We start from the raw sequence: 20,590 nt of genomic DNA, 5'->3' as shown, positions 1-20,590 counted from the left end.
TGCAAAATTACAACATGCTACTGTGCAGAGGGACCTGGGGGTCCTTGTGCATGAATCGCAAAAACTCAGTTTGCAGGTGCAGCAGGTGATCAAGAAGGCAAATGGAATGTTGGCCTTTATCGCGAAGGGGATGGAGTATAAAAGCAGGGAGGTCTTGCTGCAATTGTACAAGGTACTGGTGAGGCCGCAACTAGAGTACTGTGTGCAATTTTGGTCCCCTTATTTGTGGAAGGATGTATTGGCTTTGGAGGGAGTACAGAGAAGGTTCACCAGGTTGATACCGGAGATGAGGGGGTTAACTTATGAGGAGAGATTGAGTAGATTGGGCCTGTACTCGTTGGAGTTTAGAAGGCTGAGGGGAGATCTTTTTGAGACATATAAGATAATGAAGGAGCTAGACAGGGTAGAGGCAGAGAGACCCTTTCCACTTAGAAAGGAAACAAGAACTAGAGGACACAGCCTCAAAATAAGGGGGAGTCAGTTTAGGACAGAGTTGAGGAGGAACTTCTTCTCTCAGAGGGTAGTGAATCTCTGGAATTCTCTGCCCATTGAAGCAGTGGAGGCTACCTCGTTAAATATGTTTAAGTCACAGGTAGATAGATTTCTGATCAATAGGGGAATTAAGGGTTATGGTGAGCGGACGGGTAAGAGGAACTAAGCCACTATCAGATCAGCCATGATCTTATTGAATGGCGGGGCAGGCTCGAGGGGCTATATGGCCTACTCCTGCTCCTATTTCTTATGTTCTTAAGAGCTATTGATTTAAAACAGATTATTTTATCAGAAATGATAAACATAAATCTTTCTGCTGTTTCCCGTACTGTTTGTTGTGTATGGTGCCCATTTCATAATGTGGGAGACATTTGCCGGAATTTTACCGCCCCGTCTGCCAAGGGAATCGGAGTGGGCGGAAGGTGGACCATGGAAAGGTATGTTGACCTCAGGCAGGATTTTCTGGTTTCAGGACGAGCGAAATCGAGCGAAACTGGAAAATCACGCCCATTTTCTTTTTTGCACATGAACACGGTGCAAAAATTGACATTGCAGATTCAAAGAAACAGTGACAGGTGTATCCATGCCACAGCATCAACTTTTCCTTCCGGACATGATTCCCAGTAAGAAGTTAGACTTCTTACTGTGTTTACCCCTGTCCAACACCGGCATCTCCACATCATGATTCCCAACCCATAGCAGGCATTTGTTTGCCTGAAAGTCACAGATGAAAAGTTACATTGCAAAGATATTTGAGAGGTGGGGAAGAGATGTCAGGTAGAGGCAGTAAATTAATATTTTTCCATATGGAATCATAACAGTTAACACAGTGAAGTATTAAAACTGAAAATACTGTTTTATTGTGGAATTACTGACATTGAAGATCTAAACATTTGTTGATGGTGAACTGCATAAAAATACTGGTACTGTTATATGTTGTTTTACATGAGACGGTGATTGACAGTTTGATTGTCTCGCTTTAGAGAATGTTATAAATCCTATGACCTGATTGGTTCCTGTTCATTAAGTCCTCAATGTGTATTTTATTATTCACAGAGGGATATTGCATCTAACTTTTAGAAGTAGTTGTTCTTAAAGCACCATTACAACACCCTCACTCAGGGTTGGAATGAGAACGCACACACACTCACACACACCCACACACACATACACACGAAAAATCTGGTATACAAAATTTTCCATGATAAAAAGTAGCATAGTTGCAGTATACACACACTTAATTTACATGAGTGAAAAATGCATAACTGAGATAAGCTACCGAACTAACTTTGGTTCTTTGTAAAGTAATGGAACAAACAATCTGGAAATACTTAAACTGAGTAATTGCATTTTTGGCTACCAAGTTTGTAAAATATTACAGTGCAGTCACAATCTAGGTTGACATGTTACTAGCACCAAGTACATGTATAAATGTTTGCTCTAGTGAAATGTAACTTGAAAAGTAAAACTTAAAAGATCAAAAATATGAAGTGTCTTTCAATGCAGATAATGATGTTATTGCTCTGCCAAAAACAATGGAAATTCTCAGCATCAGTGGTCCAACAAGTGGATTGGAAGGTCCATGTATGTATTTTTCAAGATTCAACATATCATTATACAACATCTAAAGCTAGGCATACTGAAATAGCAGCGCTGCATTTATACAAAGCCTGAGTAAGTGGTTTAGAGCTATGGTATGTATCCCCGACTTTACTTTTCTAACATTAGATGTAAGCAGTGCTCAGTCATATTACAATTAATAAGAGATTGTATCCATGATATGTAGAATCTGTTTGGCAATAAATTGATCCATCTTTTGGCGGAAGCAGTGTGGCCTTCTCTTTCTGTATTAATGAAGTACAATCTGAATTTTCATTTGCAGGATTCCACCAAGCTCACCAGTGAGGTAGTCTTTATCATACTTATCTTCAAGACGATCAAGTTCCTTCCTTTTAAAGAGGGGCATACTACTTATTTCTAATGAGTAGGTTCCGGGTACTGGCTTCTTCTTGGTCAGATGCAGATAGCTTATACCATCCTTTTGGTTAATTTTGAAGAGACCCTTTTCATTGCCAAGGTCAACCAAGTAACGTACATGATTTGTCAAGGTAGAAATCGCTGGAATAAACTGTAAGATGTGGTCTTTATTGCTGAGTTCAGAAATGTTAAAATTGAAGACAAGTTGATTTTCTGTGCTTAAACTGGCAAGGCTCATTGGCAAACTGTCTGTATTTTCCTCCTGAAAACAAAAGAATTGGGATACAAATTTGTTCAATGTGATAAATTATGCATCTGCAAACTACTTTAGAACTTGCGGTATACTTCCAATGTGGACCATTTGTTTATTAAACAAGAGTCGAACGCCTGTGCATTGCCAGAATAAATTGAATGAATATCGGGGAAGATATATTTCAGATGTTATTTGGGCACATGACATTAGTCACACAATTTGCAATCGCTGCAAATAGAAAATGGGTGCAATTCCCACATCACTAAATCATACGTCTGTAAACAAATTATGCCTCTCATGGTATTCTATTAATTGTCATTTGATAGTACAGAACACGAGTATTGCTTAAAAAAATGGGTTTGTTGAAGCTTTTTGTCTTGCATTCATTAGGACAATTTGCAATACCAATGCAAGGGAAACAACAAATTTATGCTATATGAGGGTGCTGATTGATTGACAAGTAGACTGATTGGTAGAGCTGCAACCACAGAGATACACCAGTTGATGGTGCCTGACAGTTAACTGCCAAACATTGAAATTTTACTGATGAGTACAAAACAAAAATCTTCAACAAAATGTTTCTTTTTTCAGCAATACTATTCATGGTATTTTGATTCCTGTGTGATTATAAATCATAGAATCATAGAAACCCTACAGTGCAGAAAGAGGCCATTTGGCCCATCGAGTCTGCACTGATCACAATCCCACCCAGGCCCTACCCCCATATCCCTACATATTTACCCGCTAATCCCTCTAACCTACACATCTCAGGACACTAAGGGGCAATGTTAGCATGGCCAATCAACCTAACCCACACATCTTTGGACTGTGGGAGGAAACCGGAGCACTCGGAGGAAACCCACGCAGACACGAGGAGAATGTGCAAACTCCACACAGTGACCCAAGCCGGGAATTGAACCCTGGAGCTGTGAAGCAGCAGTGCTAACCACTGTGCTACCGTGCTGCCCCAAATAGAGAAGGGTACCTGTGTTCCAGGGATTTAGACTTTAAAATATTGATATTTGAATTTTAATTTAGAAAAAATTCAAAGGAAAAATAATTCCTGTAATTATGAAAGGACGTTACCTCCGTGATGTACAGTACAAAAAATATTGTGTACACAACATAATTCCTAACAAAATATAAAATGAAGCATTAACTTTTATTGATAAAATATTCTACAAATACAACTGATTCTACTTCCAGCACTTTTCTTTTTCTTTGTGCACTATCACATTCTTCCAACTGATCCCCTTCAAATGGGAAGTTGGCAAATTGATATGTTCTGGCTGTTCTTTGACATTGGCATTACTGATATACTATGGTCAGCTAAAGGAGGTGGTGTGAACATGTCTTTGATTACTTTGTGTTTCGAATGCCCAATGATACAAATGCTAACCTACTAGCCCGACTAAGATTGGTGACATAGAATCCCCTACAGTGCAGAAGGCGGCCATTTGGCCCATCGAGTCTGCACTGATCACAATCCCACCCAGGCCCTACCCCCATATCCCTACATATTTACCCGCTAATCCCTCTAACCTACATCTCAGGACACTAAGGGGCAATTTTAGCATGGCCAATCAACCTAACCTGCACATCTTTGGACTGTAGGAGGAAACTGGAGCACCCGGAGGAAACCCACGCAGACACAGGGAGAATGTACAAACTCCACACAGATAGTGACCTGAGGCCGGAATTGAACCTGGGTCCCTGGTGCTGTGAGCCAGCAGTGCTAACCACTGTGCCACCGTGTCACCCGCAGGTGGATTGAAGTGAAAGGTGCTTTCTAAAATTAGTTTAAACCTTAATTTACTGCATTATATAAATAGCCTTTGACTGAATTTCAATATTATGCTACCATTATTCGAAAACGTGGACCCTGTTTTTCAGTCAGCAGCAAGGTCGAGGCGCACACAACTAACTATGATTTAAACTGGCCTTGCCTTTCTCAGTGGAGCTGTTCTGGCTACAGGACGAGTCCTTGTCAGAGAAAGCCACGAGGGCTAATGGTGAAATGCTGAGGCCGTGCCCCCTTTTATGTCAACAATGGAAAGAATATCCCCTGAGGTCCAGCATTTTTAAAAGATTTTGTAAATTTTATTTAACTATTTTTAATCTTGCAAAGTATTTTAATTGCTTTTATAAGTTTATAAGTTATAACTTTTAATATACAGTAATGTAAGTAAATGTGGAAAAGTCTTGAAATGAATTTAAAAAGTATTTAAAATGAAATAAATGGTATAAATTACGTTTTACAATATTGAAGGTGCAGCCTAGTAAAACAAGTAACAACTTTTAACTTTTTTAAAACACTTTTGATTGCTTTTGTTTTCATTTTGGACAGCTGCTGATTTTTGGGCTTTTCTGGCTGCACCAGTATTTACTGCCCATCTCTGAGGATATTTTAAGAGTCAACCACATTGCTGTGGGTCTGGAGTCACATGTAGGTGAGACCAGGTAGGGCAGGCAGATTTCTTTCTCTAAAGGACATTAGTGAACCAGATGGGTTTTTCCGACAATTGACAATGGTCTCATGGTCACCATTAGACTTTTACTTCCAAATTTTTATTGAATTCAAATTTCAACATGGTGGGATTTGAACCTGGTCCTCCAGAGCATTACCCTAGATCTCTGGATTGATAATCTAGCAACAATACCACTACGCCTCCACCTCCCTCGAATAGTAGGACCTGTGTGTTCAAAACATTTATAAAATGGGGAGGCTTTTGGATTCATTCCAACTTTCATAATAAGGCTGAGTGCTCAAAATGCTTATACAGTGGATAATAGATGGGAGTGATATTGATTGTTCTGCAAGTTTATTTAATTCCTCATACAATTTGTATAAGAAAAAGGCTTTCCCAATACATCTTCCAATGTCAATCACTTCCCTCCTTGGCCCCTATGTCTGTGATTAAAAGTTCTAGATACTCTGGTGAAATTTCTGGGCAACATCAGGGGCCTCAAGCCCAATTCTCTGATTGCAGAATCAGTATGGGGGGCATCCATGGAGGGGTCCAGGGCAGCCTATGTCTGTCCTTCAGAAGTTTAATGTGCCAGTGTAAGTATGCGCACTAATTAGGACTTCCCCTGTATCCTGAAGCTCAACAACAACAAACGTCTGAATGTTTGCTACATGATATTTCTAAGAATCAATGCTACCAAGTATGATGTCCTGAAACATCCCCAATCTACAATTCAAGGGAAGGGAATTGTGTGCAAGATCAATTGAAGAGAAAATGCTCTTTGGTACAATTGAATTGAAACAGATTTTTGACTCTCACCAACTTTTATATTTGGACTATAGAAAGCATTTTTTCTGGTTGTATCACAGCTTGGTATGGCTCCTGCTCTGTCCAAGGGTCATGAACGAAGCCCAATCCATCATGCAAACCAGCCTCCCATCCATTGATTCTGTCTACTACCCACTACCTTGGGAAAGCAGTCTGCATAATCAAGGACCCCACGCACCCTGGACTTACTCTCTTCCACCTTCTTCCATCAGGGAAAAGATACTAAAGTCTGAGGTCACGTGCCAACTGACTCAAGAACAGCTTCTTCCCTGCTGCCATCAGACTTTTGAATGGACCTACCTCAAATTAAATTCTTCTTTCTCTACACCTTAGCTATGATTGTAACACTACATTCTGCACTCTTTCCTTTCCTTCTCTATGAACAGTATGCTTTGTTTGTGTAGTACGCAAGAAACAATACTTTTCACTGTATGCCAATACATGTGACAATAATAAATCAAATCAAAAAAAAATATTTTGCTGCATTCCATTTTTGGAAAATTAAAAGAAAATCAATGAAAATTATAACCTGGCTCTTCTGCTTTTGTAAATAAAATTAAATTGACTATGAGGTTACTTTTGCTGAAATGAATTTGGAATGCTTTGGTAATTTAACTAGAGACTCGGGAACCACATCTTTTTTAACAAGAATGCATTCCACCAAGTGTAATTTGATTGTAGTTAAGCACTTTCAGTGACTTACAAAGAACAAAGAACAGTACAGCACAGGAAACAGGCCCTTTGGCCCTCCAAGCCTGTGCCGCTCCTTGGTCCAACTAGACCAATCGTTTGTATCCCTCCATTCCCAGGCTGCTCATGTGACTATCCAGGTAAGTCTTAAACGATGTCAGCGTGCCTGCCTCCACCACCCTACTTGGCAGCGCATTCCAGGCCCCCACCACCCTCTGTGTAAAAAACATCCCTCTAATATCTGAGTTATACTTCGCCCCTCTCACCTTGAGCCCGTGACCCCTCGTGATCGTCACTTCTGATCTGGGAAAAAGCTTCCCACCGTTCACCCTATCTATCCCCTTCATAATCTTGTACACCTCTATTAGATCTCCCCTCATTCTCCGTCTTTCCAGGGAGAACAACCCCAGTTTACCCAATCTCTCCTCATAGCTAAGACCCTCCATACCAGGCAACATCCTGGTAAGCCTTCTCTGCACTCTCTCTAATGTCTCCACATCCTTCTGGTAGTGCGGCGACCAGAACTGGACGCAGTACTCCAAATGTGGCCTAACCAGCGTTCTATACAGCTGCATCATCAGACTCCAGCTTTTATACTCTATACCCCGTCCTATAAAGGCAAGCATACCATATGCCTTCTTCACCACCTTCTCCACCTGTGTTGCCACCTTCAAGGATTTGTGGACTTGCACACCTAGGTCCCTCTGTGTTCCTATACTCTTGATGGCTCTGCCATTTATTGTATAACTCCTCCCTACATTACATAATTGAAAGTAAATGTTTCTTAACCTGTACCACTCTCCCTGTAACATTAGCAGTTAACATGAAGGGTAGGGTCGGGTAGGATGACCTGCCAGACATCTGCTATGGAAGGTTTGAATTTTGGAAGCATTGGCCAACGAACATTTACTGATTCTGCATTTTCCTTTTTCTCCATGTAAATACTCCCATTACTCCCAAATGAATATGGCAAAGATTTAAAAATTGCGCATGAGAATTAGGGATTGTGGGCTAAATCCACACTACAATATTCCAAGCTATCAAACGTTGCTAAGTTGAGTCAGTGTGGCAATGTTCATGATGCCACAGAAAGATTGAAGTGAGCACCTTTAAATGTCCTAAAAACTACCCTCTAAAGAGTGCTCTCTTCTGACATATAATAGCAACCTCTGCTAACCAACATAAAAGTAAGCAGCATTTACCTCTGCATCATTTGAAATCATAGCTTCTTTCTCATCTGTTGTTCTTCGTGTTCTTCCTTTTGGGTAGCCATTAATTTTGCAATCATAACACACCTCGGGTGATAGACTGTTGTCCTCTGTGTCTCCTCCTATTGGAAACATCTGGCCTCTACTGAATCCTACTCCAGAGACACAGTGCCTAATGAGAAAATGTTAAATACAAAGCAATTTATACACTATTGTAAACTATTGGCGGTATGGAATAGATTTTTAAGTTCACCATCCGGATGGTAATTAGAAAGGGCGGGCTGAGTGCCCACCTGGTGTTGAATACACCTAATTTTGTTGAAATCAATGCACTGAAAATCAGGTAGGTTATTTGTTTTTTTCTGATTACTTTTCAGATGATGAAGACCAAAATGTACCCCATGGAAACTACAATTATATTCACATTTATAAACTTACATTTAAACAAATCCAGGCTCGTGATGTACGTGCTTTTTTACCAAATGCAATTGGACACTGCTCCCAAATTTTGAGATATAATTTGGTATTAGAGATCTGTAATTAATTGCCAAGCAATTATTGTTGGTGTAGCCCACATCATGTCTATATTAGAAATTTGTAATTAACTGCCAAGCAATTATCATCGAAGGTGTAGCTAATATGTCTATCTAAAAAAAAACTATTGCTTTGAGTTGCATTAAGAAAATAATAAGGAAGTTGGTGAAGGAGTTAGTTTTAAGTTGCAATAATTTTATAATGATATCTGCTTTTACCCTTGGCCAACTCGATAGTATCCAGGTGGACAGCCACATAAGTAACCTCCATCAGTGTTTGAACAGCCATAGTTACAAGGATTTTTGGAAGATGAACACTCATTTACGTCATGACAAGACCCAGAAAGCTGTTCAAAGGAGAAGCCCGTTGGACAAAGACACTTGTAGCTTCCCAGGGTATTGTGGCATGAAGCTCCTCCGCAAACCTGAGAATTCATGCATTCATTTTCATCTGTTGGATAAGAAGATATTGAAACAATTATTTAAACAATTTGAGGATTCAGCTTTAGACATTTAAAAAATTTGATTTCTCTTGTTTCTAATACCAACTTGTCATATACATTAGGAAAATAATAAAACATTCAACCCAAAAATAAATATTTCTTAATAACAATTTTCCCATGATGTTATTTTCATCAACCACTGACTTATTTTCATCAACTAACAAATGCACAAAAACATTTGAATCATTCAAAAGAATCTTTCTGGAATTGAAGGACTGGTAATGCACAAACCCATGTGTTTAAATTCTCAGGCTGCACACTTGATATCAAAAAACTTCATTTACTTGGCACAACTTTTGGTCATTTTTGTCGACATTTAACATCCAATTTTGCTCTGCAAATATCACAATGTATTTTCCCTGTGGAGGTGGGATAGGCACTTGAGAAACATACTCCATGGGGCTACATAATGCCCAGAGCTTGCAACTACAAGTGAGCTACACATGCAGAAGATAGTCAATAGTGGCCCATAGTTGAGTATCATTTTTATCTTTCTGCTGGGCATCAAGGCACGTGCTAAACGGATGTTAACAATACTATGCCATGAGGGGTCAACACTGCATGTTGGATTCCAACGTATTGCAATGTTGGCCCCTCTCCAACACCCAAGTTAACTTGAAAACGAAAAGCAGACTTGTATAAGCAATGTAATGCTGAAATTCCAACTCAAATCAATAAATGGACTTTATCCTTCAAAGCCACTTCACTGATAATTTCTGAGATATTAAATGGGGAACATTGCTAAAGCTTTTGGGGTAGCAATATGACTTGGAAAGTGGCATCTAATGGGAGATGTAAGATTGGCTGTCCATTATATGCAATGTCTGATATGCAGTTCCATTGATTGCAATGAATTTGAATATCAGGTGCTGCATATAACAGACTGTCAATCCAATATTGGCTTTTGCGCCACCTTCTGAAATGAATTTCCACCACTTGCACACTTAAGATGCACTGAAACTAAATTGGTTTGCCTTGCAAAGACTCACATATCTTGGCCTACCGTTATCCATTCTTCCTCATTGAATTTCCTGCTTTGAACATTGGACTATACAAGCACTGAAGAGTCCAAGTTTCTACAATACTTCAGTATTCTGCACTAAGATCAAATAAATTGCCTTCTTAATATGTTCATTGTGAAAAGTGATTGTAAAAACACAGCTATGGATTATACCAACATTGAACATTTCAGAGTAATGTTTGATAATTGGGTAACCATTATGATTCTGAACATCAAATGCAACTTATTGCAGTGCAAACACTGAAATCGGTAGCGTTTTCTGCAAGTGTGTGTATATGGCAATAATTTGATGTTCCACAGAATGTTACAGTAAAAGGAAACATTTGAGATGTAGAGAAGTAATTTCAGTGTAAACAGCTCACCCTCACAAAGAAGTTAAGGCAACATTCTTAAATATACTTGTCTGACAAAAAAATTCTGCCTTGTCCAAATCCACTAGCATGTTGTATGAAATGTCCTGGGTAGAATAGGCACACTCTACAACATTGCCCTTTCCCTCCAGCTCCACCCTACCAAGAGCTATTAAAGTTTGGCATATTATTTCATCAGACATGAAAAATTCAAGTACTGCCAGTCTCCAGAGGATGAAAATCATGAGACTTAAAAAGTGAAGCACACAATATAAATATTAAAATTCTCATGAACAAACAACAAGAACAGCGGCAACCTGAGGATCATGCTCCCTTCCCTTTTAAAATTTTAGTGAGCAGTCATTTTGCCAAATCAATGTTGTTTTATGGCCAGAATTATTTGTGTATTCCTAAAATGCTGGAAACCCACATCAGGTCAATCATGGTTTTGAAGAAGTATCTCAAAATGTTAACTTGTATTATCTATCTGCTGATGTTAACTGATGTTTGTCTCCAGACTTTTGTGGTTTCCTGCATCTGCAGCCAGTATTTTGTATTTTTATGTTTGTGTACAATTCATTTTTCTTTTATTGGTTAATTTGCTTTTTTGCAATCATGTATTTTGCTGAAAATACAGGCATTTTGTCAAAGCTTTTCATCTTGCCTTCATCAAAAAAAAATGCAAGAATGCCAAATTTCAAACGATCACAACAATTTATTCAACAGGAGAAAAGAGTGCTGACTGGCTGGCTAGTTGACTAATTGATTGAGGTGTTGCCATGGAGAAAGCAACAAGGAACTACAGGCTCTCTAAGCTCCCAGGCAATGTAAATAGGTACAAGGGTTGAAAATATTCCTGTTGCAGAGAACGGGTCCCTGCTTATGAATATATGTTGTTCAAATATCAAGCATAAATTATCCACTTTATGGGCTTGACTGATAATCTGAAATTGGTTCTTCATGTAGCTACACTCAGGACAGTCCAGCAAATGCTGCCTAATCAAAGAATCACATCTAACAGTAAACGTTTAGTTTTGGGTTTTGCAAATGCGGGCCATGAGTATAGATTATAGTTTGTTGTGAATAACCAAAGGAACGTGCTGTTTGATTTGATAGGAATGTACAGCCTACATACCTGGCATCGCACCAATACTGAAGTGATGTATTAACAGCATTGCTGAGCCAGTTTTGAAGCATTCAGTACCTATTTTACTCGGCAACTTACCAATTTCTAGAATCCACTGCAATTTTCATAAGGCATTTTCAAAGAGACTAGAAAAAGTTGCAAGATGTCACTTCAGTGTTGACAATATTGCCAACAATTTAGAAAAGAATACAGGGATGGCCTAAAGGATGCTTTACAACATGGGAATGCTCACTTAACCAAAGTACACAAGATTTATGAGTAAATATGAGAATGCAAGTAACCCCAAACACTGACATGGGCCTATTGGGCTGAATAGACTGCTTCTGTTCTTAAGTGCTATGTAGTGCTCTTTGACAAAAGCAGATAACTCTGAAATAATCTGTGAGAAAGACTATTATGTTACCCTATTAACTGCCATAATAAGACTACATCATTAGTAATTCAGCTGTCGGGTGTACTTTCTGGTGAAAATGTCCTCATATTAGTGTCATAACCTGCCAGTGAAGGATGCAAGTCCTCCATTATTCACTGAAGCAAAGAGGTACTTGGGAAATAATTAGTACTGGTCTTAAGAAAGATCACCTGTTTGCTTTTTTTGGCACTGGAACAATGATCAGATTATCAAAATTTAATTTAGTGCCGTGCTTTTTCTGTTCTCATCACTCTCTTTGAGAATTATTTTCCCTCCTATTCATTCATCACTCAAGACCAGGTTCAAACTCCAGCCTAATGAGTGAGTATACCGTGTTTGCAAGCTAATGTCAATGATGCTTCCTTACTGGCTAGCCAAGTACAGCATGGACTTTCTTTTGCTCTGATTGTGCAGATCACTGTATGAGTGTTCATACAGGTATCTGATTGTCCCAAGCATGGAGTTGGGAATGTTGAAAAATAAATTAAAACTGAGAAGGAATAGTTACATATTGTTAACAAAATTGTCATAAAGATTCTTTCTTGGAAACATTTATCTGCCTAACATAATTTGAACAATGAGTTACTTGCCAACACATTGATTCCATTGATAGTGTTGTAGATAGCCATGTGGACAGCCGCATCGATATCCACCAACTAGGTTCTGACAGCCATGTTGGCAACGATGGCTTCCTTCACATTCGTCAATATCTAACAAGTGATTAAAAATACACATATTTAACAACTATACTCCAAAGTTAATATACACGCTGAACAAGAATTTTTTTAAAATAGGATTGCAGTTTATTACAATTACTTTGATAGGTTTTATATGCATAACTTTTAAAAATCTTTTCCATCGCTACAAATCTCAAGTGAATGCCCGGTTGAGTATTTATGAGCTAAGATTGCAAACAATAAAGTTCAGATTGGTCACCAAGATTCAGCTGTTATGTGGGTTATTTTGGCTGTACTTTTATGAGACCAGTATAATAAGATTTATTCCCATGTGATGTTAGTTGGAATCAGCTGTTGTAACTTCTCCTTGATTCTGGCCAACACAAAACAGCTTGTTCTGAAGATGGTGTTTGACCCAGGCAAAGCACAACACACAGCCTGACAATGGTAGTCTTGGTAACAAACAACTAAATTAAACAAAGTACTTACACTGATGAATGAAAACTGCTAAAGTAAAAACCTGCCTGACAGTACTACAATAAATTTAATCCTTGAGGTTTTTATAGACATTTGCAAGTGCATTGTTGGCTTGACAGATAGGTATCCTGTACAGCATTCATAAACTGCACAGTGGTGGGATTTAGTGGGAATTTCAAGTCCTTCAATAGCAATGATAAGGTTTGTAATTGCTGGGAAGAGCTTGCAAAAAGCAGATAATGCAACTGGCAGTAATATTTACAGGATTTAGTCCATGAATCCTATAAACTGCAATACCTGGTTACAATTTATACTAATGTAGAAAGAAAAAAACTGCAGGCAAAATAAGAAGAAAAAAATTAACATGGAATTTACATTAATAAAAATTTGTATATATTCCCATATAATCTGAAAGTGATTTAATAGCTTATATTTAAAACCCTAGTGATTTCATATCGTTGCAACTAGAGCTAACTGTTAGATATGTTGGATAGTTATACAACTGTAAAACATTATTTTTTCATAATAAATATGGTTTATTATGTTGGCTTTGGACCTCAACCTTTATTTAATGACATTTTAGTACTTGGGAGTTTTGACAAAAGGCACAAAGTTATTTGAAATGATTTCTATCCAGAATATTTTTTCTGGTTCGACTCAAACTCTACCTTCACAGCTGTGGCCAGATATATCCAGTGAAAATCCACGTTGGCATTCACATTGAAAGCTGCCTGGGTTATTCTGGCAAACTCCTTTAGTTCCGCACACATTAGATTCAGCAATACATTCATTGTTATCTGTAATAGAGCAATCAGTGCAATTGGTCAGCCAGTGATGACATGTATGTTGCTGTGACTTAATGGAAAACTCCAGGTTTCAGGCATCTAATACTTGACACAAACCTGTACCCTCATTCTTTAGTGACCAGATTGCTTAAATTACTTTAAGATTATAAGAATTATCTCGATTACCTTCAGAAGCATTAGACGTTAAGATGCTCTGTTTAACTTTATCTGAACAGGCTCCTACATTTTGGCAAATATTGGTCCAAATCTTCTGGTCCCCGGATCGTTGGAGACCAGATGAACAACCTAAGATGCACTTCGGGCCTTGCAAAGTCCTGGCATGCTGAACTCCATGCAAACTGCCTGGAGAATTTGAATTTCTGATGGGCAATTACCCTGCTCCGTGGGACCCTCTGCAAATGTCTTTGACTCTGAATTAGAGTCAGAGACGTGCACAGTTCCATGGTACTTAACTGGATAATTACCTCGGAAATGTAAGATAGAAAAATCATAGTCTAACTCCTGGATAACTATAGAGCTGATCCCCAGTATGAACAAAGCAGGAGTGGGCTATTCAACCCATTAATCCTGCTCTGTCATTCTATATGACAGTAAGAAGTCTCACAACACCAGGTTAAAGTCCAACAGGTTTATTTGGTAGCAAATACCATAAGCTTTCGGAGCAATGCTCCTTCGTCAGATGGAGTGGTCTCTGTTCTCAAACAGGGCACAGACACAGAAATCAAATTACAGAATACTGATTAGAATGCAAATCTCTACAGCCAGCCAGGTCTTAAATGCACAATGTGGGTGGAGGGAGCATTCAACACAGGTTAAAGAGATGTGTATTGTCTCCAGACAGTACAGCTTGTGAAATTGTGCAAGTCCAGGAGTCAAGCTGTGGGGGTTACTGATAATGTGACATAAATCCAACATCCCGGTTTAGACCGGTGAGCAATCACTGAAACAACTATATGATGACATCAACAAGTTCCATCCCACCATCAGACTCACCATGGACTACTCTCCGGAATCGGTTGCATTCTTGGACACACACATCTCCATTAAGGACGGTCACCTCAGCACCTCACTGTGCCGCAAGCCCACGGATAACCTCATGATGCTCCACTTCTCCAGCTTCCACCCTAAACACGTAAAAGAAGCCATCCCCTACGGACAAGCCCTCCGAATACACAGGATCTGCTCGGATGAGGAGGATCGCAACAGACACCTCCAGACGCTGAAAGATGCCCTCATAAGAACAGGATATGGCGCTCGACTCATCGATCAACAGTTCCGACGTGCCACAGCGAAAAACCGCACCGACCTCCTCAGAAGACAAACACGGGACACGGTGGACAGAGTACCCTTCGTCGTCCAGTACTTCCCCGGAGCGGAGAAGCTACGGCATCTCCTCCGGAGCCTTCAACATGTCATTGATGAAGACGAACATCTCGCCAAGGCCATCCCCACACCCCCACTTCTTGCCTTCAAACAACCACGCAACCTCAAACAGACCATTGTCCGCAGCAAACTACCCAGCCTTCAGGAGAACAGTGACCACGACACCACACAACCCTGCCACAGCAACCTCTGCAAGACGTGCCGGATCATCAACACGGATGCCATCATCTCACGTGAGAACACCATCTACCAGGTACATGGTACCTACTCTTGCAACTCGGCCAACGTTGTCTACCTGATACGCTGCAAGAAAGGATGTCCCGAGGCATGGTACATTGGGGAAACCATGCAGACGCTACGACAACGGATGAATGAACACCGCTCGACAATCACCAGGCAAGACTGTTCTCTTCCTGTGGGGGAGCACTTCAGCAGTCACGGGCATTCAGCCTTGGATCTTCAGGTAAGCGTTCTCCAAGGCGGCCTTCACGACACACGACAGCGCAGAGTCACTGAGCAGAAACTGATAGCCAAGTTTCGCACACATGAGGACGGTCTAAACCGGGATGTTGGATTTATGTCACATTATCAGTAACCCCCACAGCTTGACTCCTGGACTTGCACAATTTCACAAGCTGTACTGTCTGGAGACAATACACATCTCTTTAACCTGTGTTGAATGCTCCCTCCACCCACATTGTCTGTGCATTTAAGACCTGGCTGGCTGTAGAGATTTGCATTCTAATCAGTATTCTGTAATTTGATTTCTGTGTCTGTGCCCTGTTTGAGAACAGAGACCACTCCATCTGACGAAGGAGCATTGCTCCGAAAGCTTATGGTATTTGCTACCAAATAAACCTGTTGGACTTTAACCTGGTGTTGTGAGACTTCTTACTGTGCTTACCCCAGTCCAACGCCGGCATCTCCACATCATTCTATATGACCACAGCTGATCATCTATTTCAATGCCTTTTTCCCACACCATTCCCATATTCCTTTATGTCATTGATATTTAGTATTTTATCACTCACACTGATTTCCCCCAACATCCCCCTGCTCGACCACCTGACTGTGATTACTCCTCCAAACTGACCAGCTCCCATATCTGATCTGACTACCCCTCATGACTACCCTATCCAACTGTCACCTCACATACTTGCCACCCTACCCACCTATCCATCCACCACATCATCCATGTGTCACCCTACCCAGTTGTTCATTTACCTCACCCATTACCCACCCTATCCATTCACTCATTCGCCCACTCAGCCATTTACCCATTTATTTTCATCCATTTACCCATTCACTAACATTCACACTGGACATTTAAACCTTCCTTATGACAGCTAGTGCCTTGTCTCCTCCTGATGCTACAGCACTGATAGAGTTTTTCATGGACTGTATGCACTGCATTTCTAAAGAAGCCAGGCTTGGAAGACCTGGCCAAAAATATGGAGCACTTGCGAGGGATTGAAAACTTTGAGCTTTGTGGAAGATCCAGGCCATAATAATTAAGGTGGAATGTTTCATACCAAAACTTCTTTTCTATCTCTTGTGAAGAGACAAAGTTGTAAATAGCTGGAATGCCATCACTAATTATTAATTAATTATGTGGTGAAATTGCAGTTTGTTACAAATGCAAGTTAAAAATAAAGCTACTTAGTGCTAAGACTGGGTGTTTTGAATTTTGGGGTTAAAATTCACCAACAATTTCCAGATCCGAAGTTTCCTCACCAAACAGCATTTACACTTTGACTGATTTGAAGCTATGCTTACTTAAAAACCATTGGGCCTCATGGCTTTAAAGGGGCATAGCTGTATCTTATCAGCAAAATAAGTCATTGTGTTGTATGATATATAGTAGAGTCCTCATGAAGCAATGCATCATCAGAATATCATAAACATAGAAGATCTGCTTACTTTATTCATACAGATTAATAGTTAGGAGAACAGTTTTAAATAAAGTTATTTCCTGCACCTTCCTCAATTTGACCATTGAGTGCATGTAGTATCTGTAACTAAAGGTGACAGACGACTTAGCAACTTACTCTCAGGCATTTGCCAATGGAGCTCAAGAATTGTGCGGAGAATCAATAGAAACATAACTGATAATTGAACATTAGCATAAGAATAAAGTATTAGCAATCATTATATTGAAAAGAAAGGATACGTGAATCTGAAATATAAACTGCAATATGTTGTGTGTGAAATAGCACATCATTTATGCCAGAATAGGATCCCTTTAAAATCACCAGATCTATCAAATAATAAAGATATTTTTAAATATTTCAAACCAGCCGTTACAACCATAGCTCTCTAGAATGTAACCTCAATCTTCTAACTGCCAGATCAGCATTCCTATAGGATAATGGCAAGCAAACTTAAAATGTTGCATTTAGCACACAAAATGAAAAAAATCAAAAACAAATTAAGGACTGGAATTTAATCCTAGAATCCCAATAATATGAACAAGGATTACTCCCATGGATCATGATCTCATGTAAACCCCGTACCTTGTAACTTGAGTATATTATCTTGATTTATAATCTATTCTTAGCAAATGTAAGTGTTTATAAGTCTGTTCCATAATTTTTAGTGCAAAATGACCCCTCAGCATATATGGCTCCACATTGGAAATGAACCATTGTGAGTCACTACATTTTTGCTCAAGAGAAATAACAAATTTGGTACAGTAACTACTTATTGTTAGAACAAACATACATTCTGCAAAGTTAAGGCTAGTCAAGTTAACTTTAAAAAGTATTAAGTGTGCAATCTTTGTGGCTATGTTCTAGGTTTTAAATTAACTTTCATGTTCAAAATTAAATCAAAACTAAATTGTAGTAGTGAATTTAATCTGGACAACATTAACAAATTAATGCCAATGTGACTCCATTTTCTAGTCACACCGTTCCATATATATCTGTTTACCAACATTTAAATAATGTTAACATATGTTGCTAAAAGAGAGAAATAAATACACAGCATTCATGACCATGTCTTAAAGGCAACAAGTCATATAAACTTTTGATATATCACTGAGAGACATTTTCTAAACAGGTATGGGTGTATATAACATCTATGTGTCTAGAGACAGAGTTGCTAATGATTTCAGAAGAAACCACATATTGAGTATTAATGAGGTATTATGAAGTGCAGCCTATTCTTCACCTTTCTAGTTTCTTGTTTTATCCCTGGGATTATTAGGCTGTCAAGGGGAAAGGTGAATTAATATTTTTAATTGAGGAGATTAGTTCCTTTTTATAGTTTAGTAAACTGGGCCTCAAGTTCTGTGCTCTCCAGCATTAGATTGGGGGGGTACCCCAAAGATGCACTAAGAAATCCCTCTTGGAACTTCACAGGCAAGCATTTGCACGAAATTGCCCAGAAGTGTAAACTTCCTCTGGACAATTTGCCCTGCACTGTGAACTATCCAAATATGTGATTTAAATTGCAAACTTTTGATGGTTATGGTAGTGTTACATCAATTCAGAAAAAAAGAATTAAAACCTCTTCTAATTTACAGATAACTATTGTAAAGTGCCTGCCTGATCCCTACCACATGATAGCCCACATCCTTCCACTCCCTCAATAGATTTCCCCAACCTCCCCTTGGGCTTGACACTCACTTCTTGACCAGACTGCCCCCCAATCTGACCCAATCCCCTACTCATGTAGGACAGTTCTGACCCCCAACACCCACCAAAGTTCGACCCACATCTGCCACAACCTGACCCGAATACCCCACCATGATCTCCCCTATCCTACAACCTTCCCTCCAATCTCTGCCCACACTCCCCATGAGGGCCAATCCCCACCCACCCTCCCAAGGTCTGACCTGCTCACTGCCCCCACCGAGGTCCAACACCCACCTGCGGTCTGACCCCCTTCCACTCACCATGAGGTCTGATCCTCCTCGCACCCTTACTATCCTGAAGGCCGACCCCTGCACCCCTCAATGTCTGACCCCACAATCCCCCAAATTCTATACACATCTTAAACACTTACCTTCCCCATGGCCTATCAATTTCAATTCGATGTTAAACTTATCTGGTTTATGCAGTAAGTGCCATAAAAAGAGTTTATGTCCCCCTTTCATCAAACTCTGCTGGACTGTGACAATGGGCTTCGAAGGCAGCTATGCTGGCTGGATCTCACCCAGCTTGAGTCATAAGGTTGGGCATGACAGGCATGAAAGAAATTTTGCATTAGGTACTTGGTCATGGAGTAGCAATCCAATGTTGACTGCCACTCCAATGAAGTTATGGCCTAATATATTTCTCAATAACAAATTGGAATAACCAGCTTGATGCCATTGCTCCAGAATTTCCGGTAACATTAACAGTGAGGCTGCCGGCACTTGCTATTATTATTGGACAAATCTGATGGCAATCTCTGGATCTACACAGGGGTAGAAACTGCTGTCAGAGATGTATGCGCTGATGCAATCTTCACTGATGGAATTAATGCAGAATCACTGACTGATGTTAACTTGAACTAATTGTCTCCAATGGCATACTGAGCCATAAGTACTGTTCAAAAATCTCTCCGACCTGAAAAAAATAATAAATATAGTGTCTCATTTTCTCCAGAAAATTTTAATGCTGCAGAGTTTTAAAAGTTTAAGAACTTATTGATGTTTCTCCCTCAATCGCATGTGCATTTTTATTTCTGTACAATAATTTTAACATAATTCTTATTTGCTACTTTTTAATTTGTGTTTTGGAACCTGTGAGAATTCTTCATTCTGACTGGTTGTTCAGTTTCCTTGCTGCCCGGCCCGTTCACAAACCAAACAGATTCCCTGTAGAAGTCTCCAAATTCAAGCTGACTTTGGAAAAGGTGAAGTTTGTGCTCAAAGCTGTTGAAATATTGGAGTCAGCTGATTTCAAGGTGAACAGCAAGGGCTGTTCCTTTACAGCTTGCAACAAAATCTGGGCCATAACGTTTGTGCATAACAGAAATTCCTGGTTTTGGATGTAAACAAATGACGATTCATGAAAACAAAGTCACTTTTTCCATTGGAAAATTGATTCCAGCAACATAAATAGCACACAAGTGCAAGAAAAATGAAATTATCCAATAATCTCAAATCCATGGCTTTGTCTTAAGAGAGGTAACTTATACATAATTACGTTTTTGGGGAATAAATGCAGAATAAAAGGATATGTTATGATAATGCCAAACATATGTTATTTGAGCACGCTGCTGTAAAATAAGGCAAAATAAATTATTTTCATGCAATTTATTCAAACATATCTCTAAGCAGCAGCAACTTCCAGCATGCAAACTTTAATCTCATTTTCCCCATATCTGGTTTGGCTGTAGATTTTATAGTGATCACATCATAATGCAAATGAGATTT

The 20,590-nt window shown here is 39.5% G+C and overlaps 1 protein-coding gene across 1 annotated transcript in view; it reads right to left on the bottom strand.

Moving 5' to 3' along the window:
* Nucleotides 1-1,324: 1,324 nt before the first annotated feature.
* The window catches only part of fbn1 (fibrillin 1), a 413,386-nt gene continuing 394,120 nt past the window's right edge, over nt 1,325-20,590 (bottom strand). The window contains exons 61-65 of the mRNA XM_078200149.1: nt 13,705-13,833; nt 12,473-12,592; nt 8,669-8,900; nt 7,911-8,088; nt 1,325-2,731 (exon numbers count right to left, since the gene is read on the bottom strand). Of these exons, the coding sequence (XP_078056275.1) occupies nt 2,342-2,731; nt 7,911-8,088; nt 8,669-8,900; nt 12,473-12,592; nt 13,705-13,833 (1,049 nt within the window). The 3' untranslated portion in view covers nt 1,325-2,341. The remainder of the gene's footprint in view (nt 2,732-7,910; nt 8,089-8,668; nt 8,901-12,472; nt 12,593-13,704; nt 13,834-20,590) is intronic.

Source organism: Mustelus asterias, chromosome 29 (genome assembly GCF_964213995.1).
Source record: "Mustelus asterias chromosome 29, sMusAst1.hap1.1, whole genome shotgun sequence".
Taxonomy (NCBI): domain Eukaryota; kingdom Metazoa; phylum Chordata; class Chondrichthyes; order Carcharhiniformes; family Triakidae; genus Mustelus; species Mustelus asterias.
This window is presented reverse-complemented; position numbering and strand designations above follow the sequence as displayed.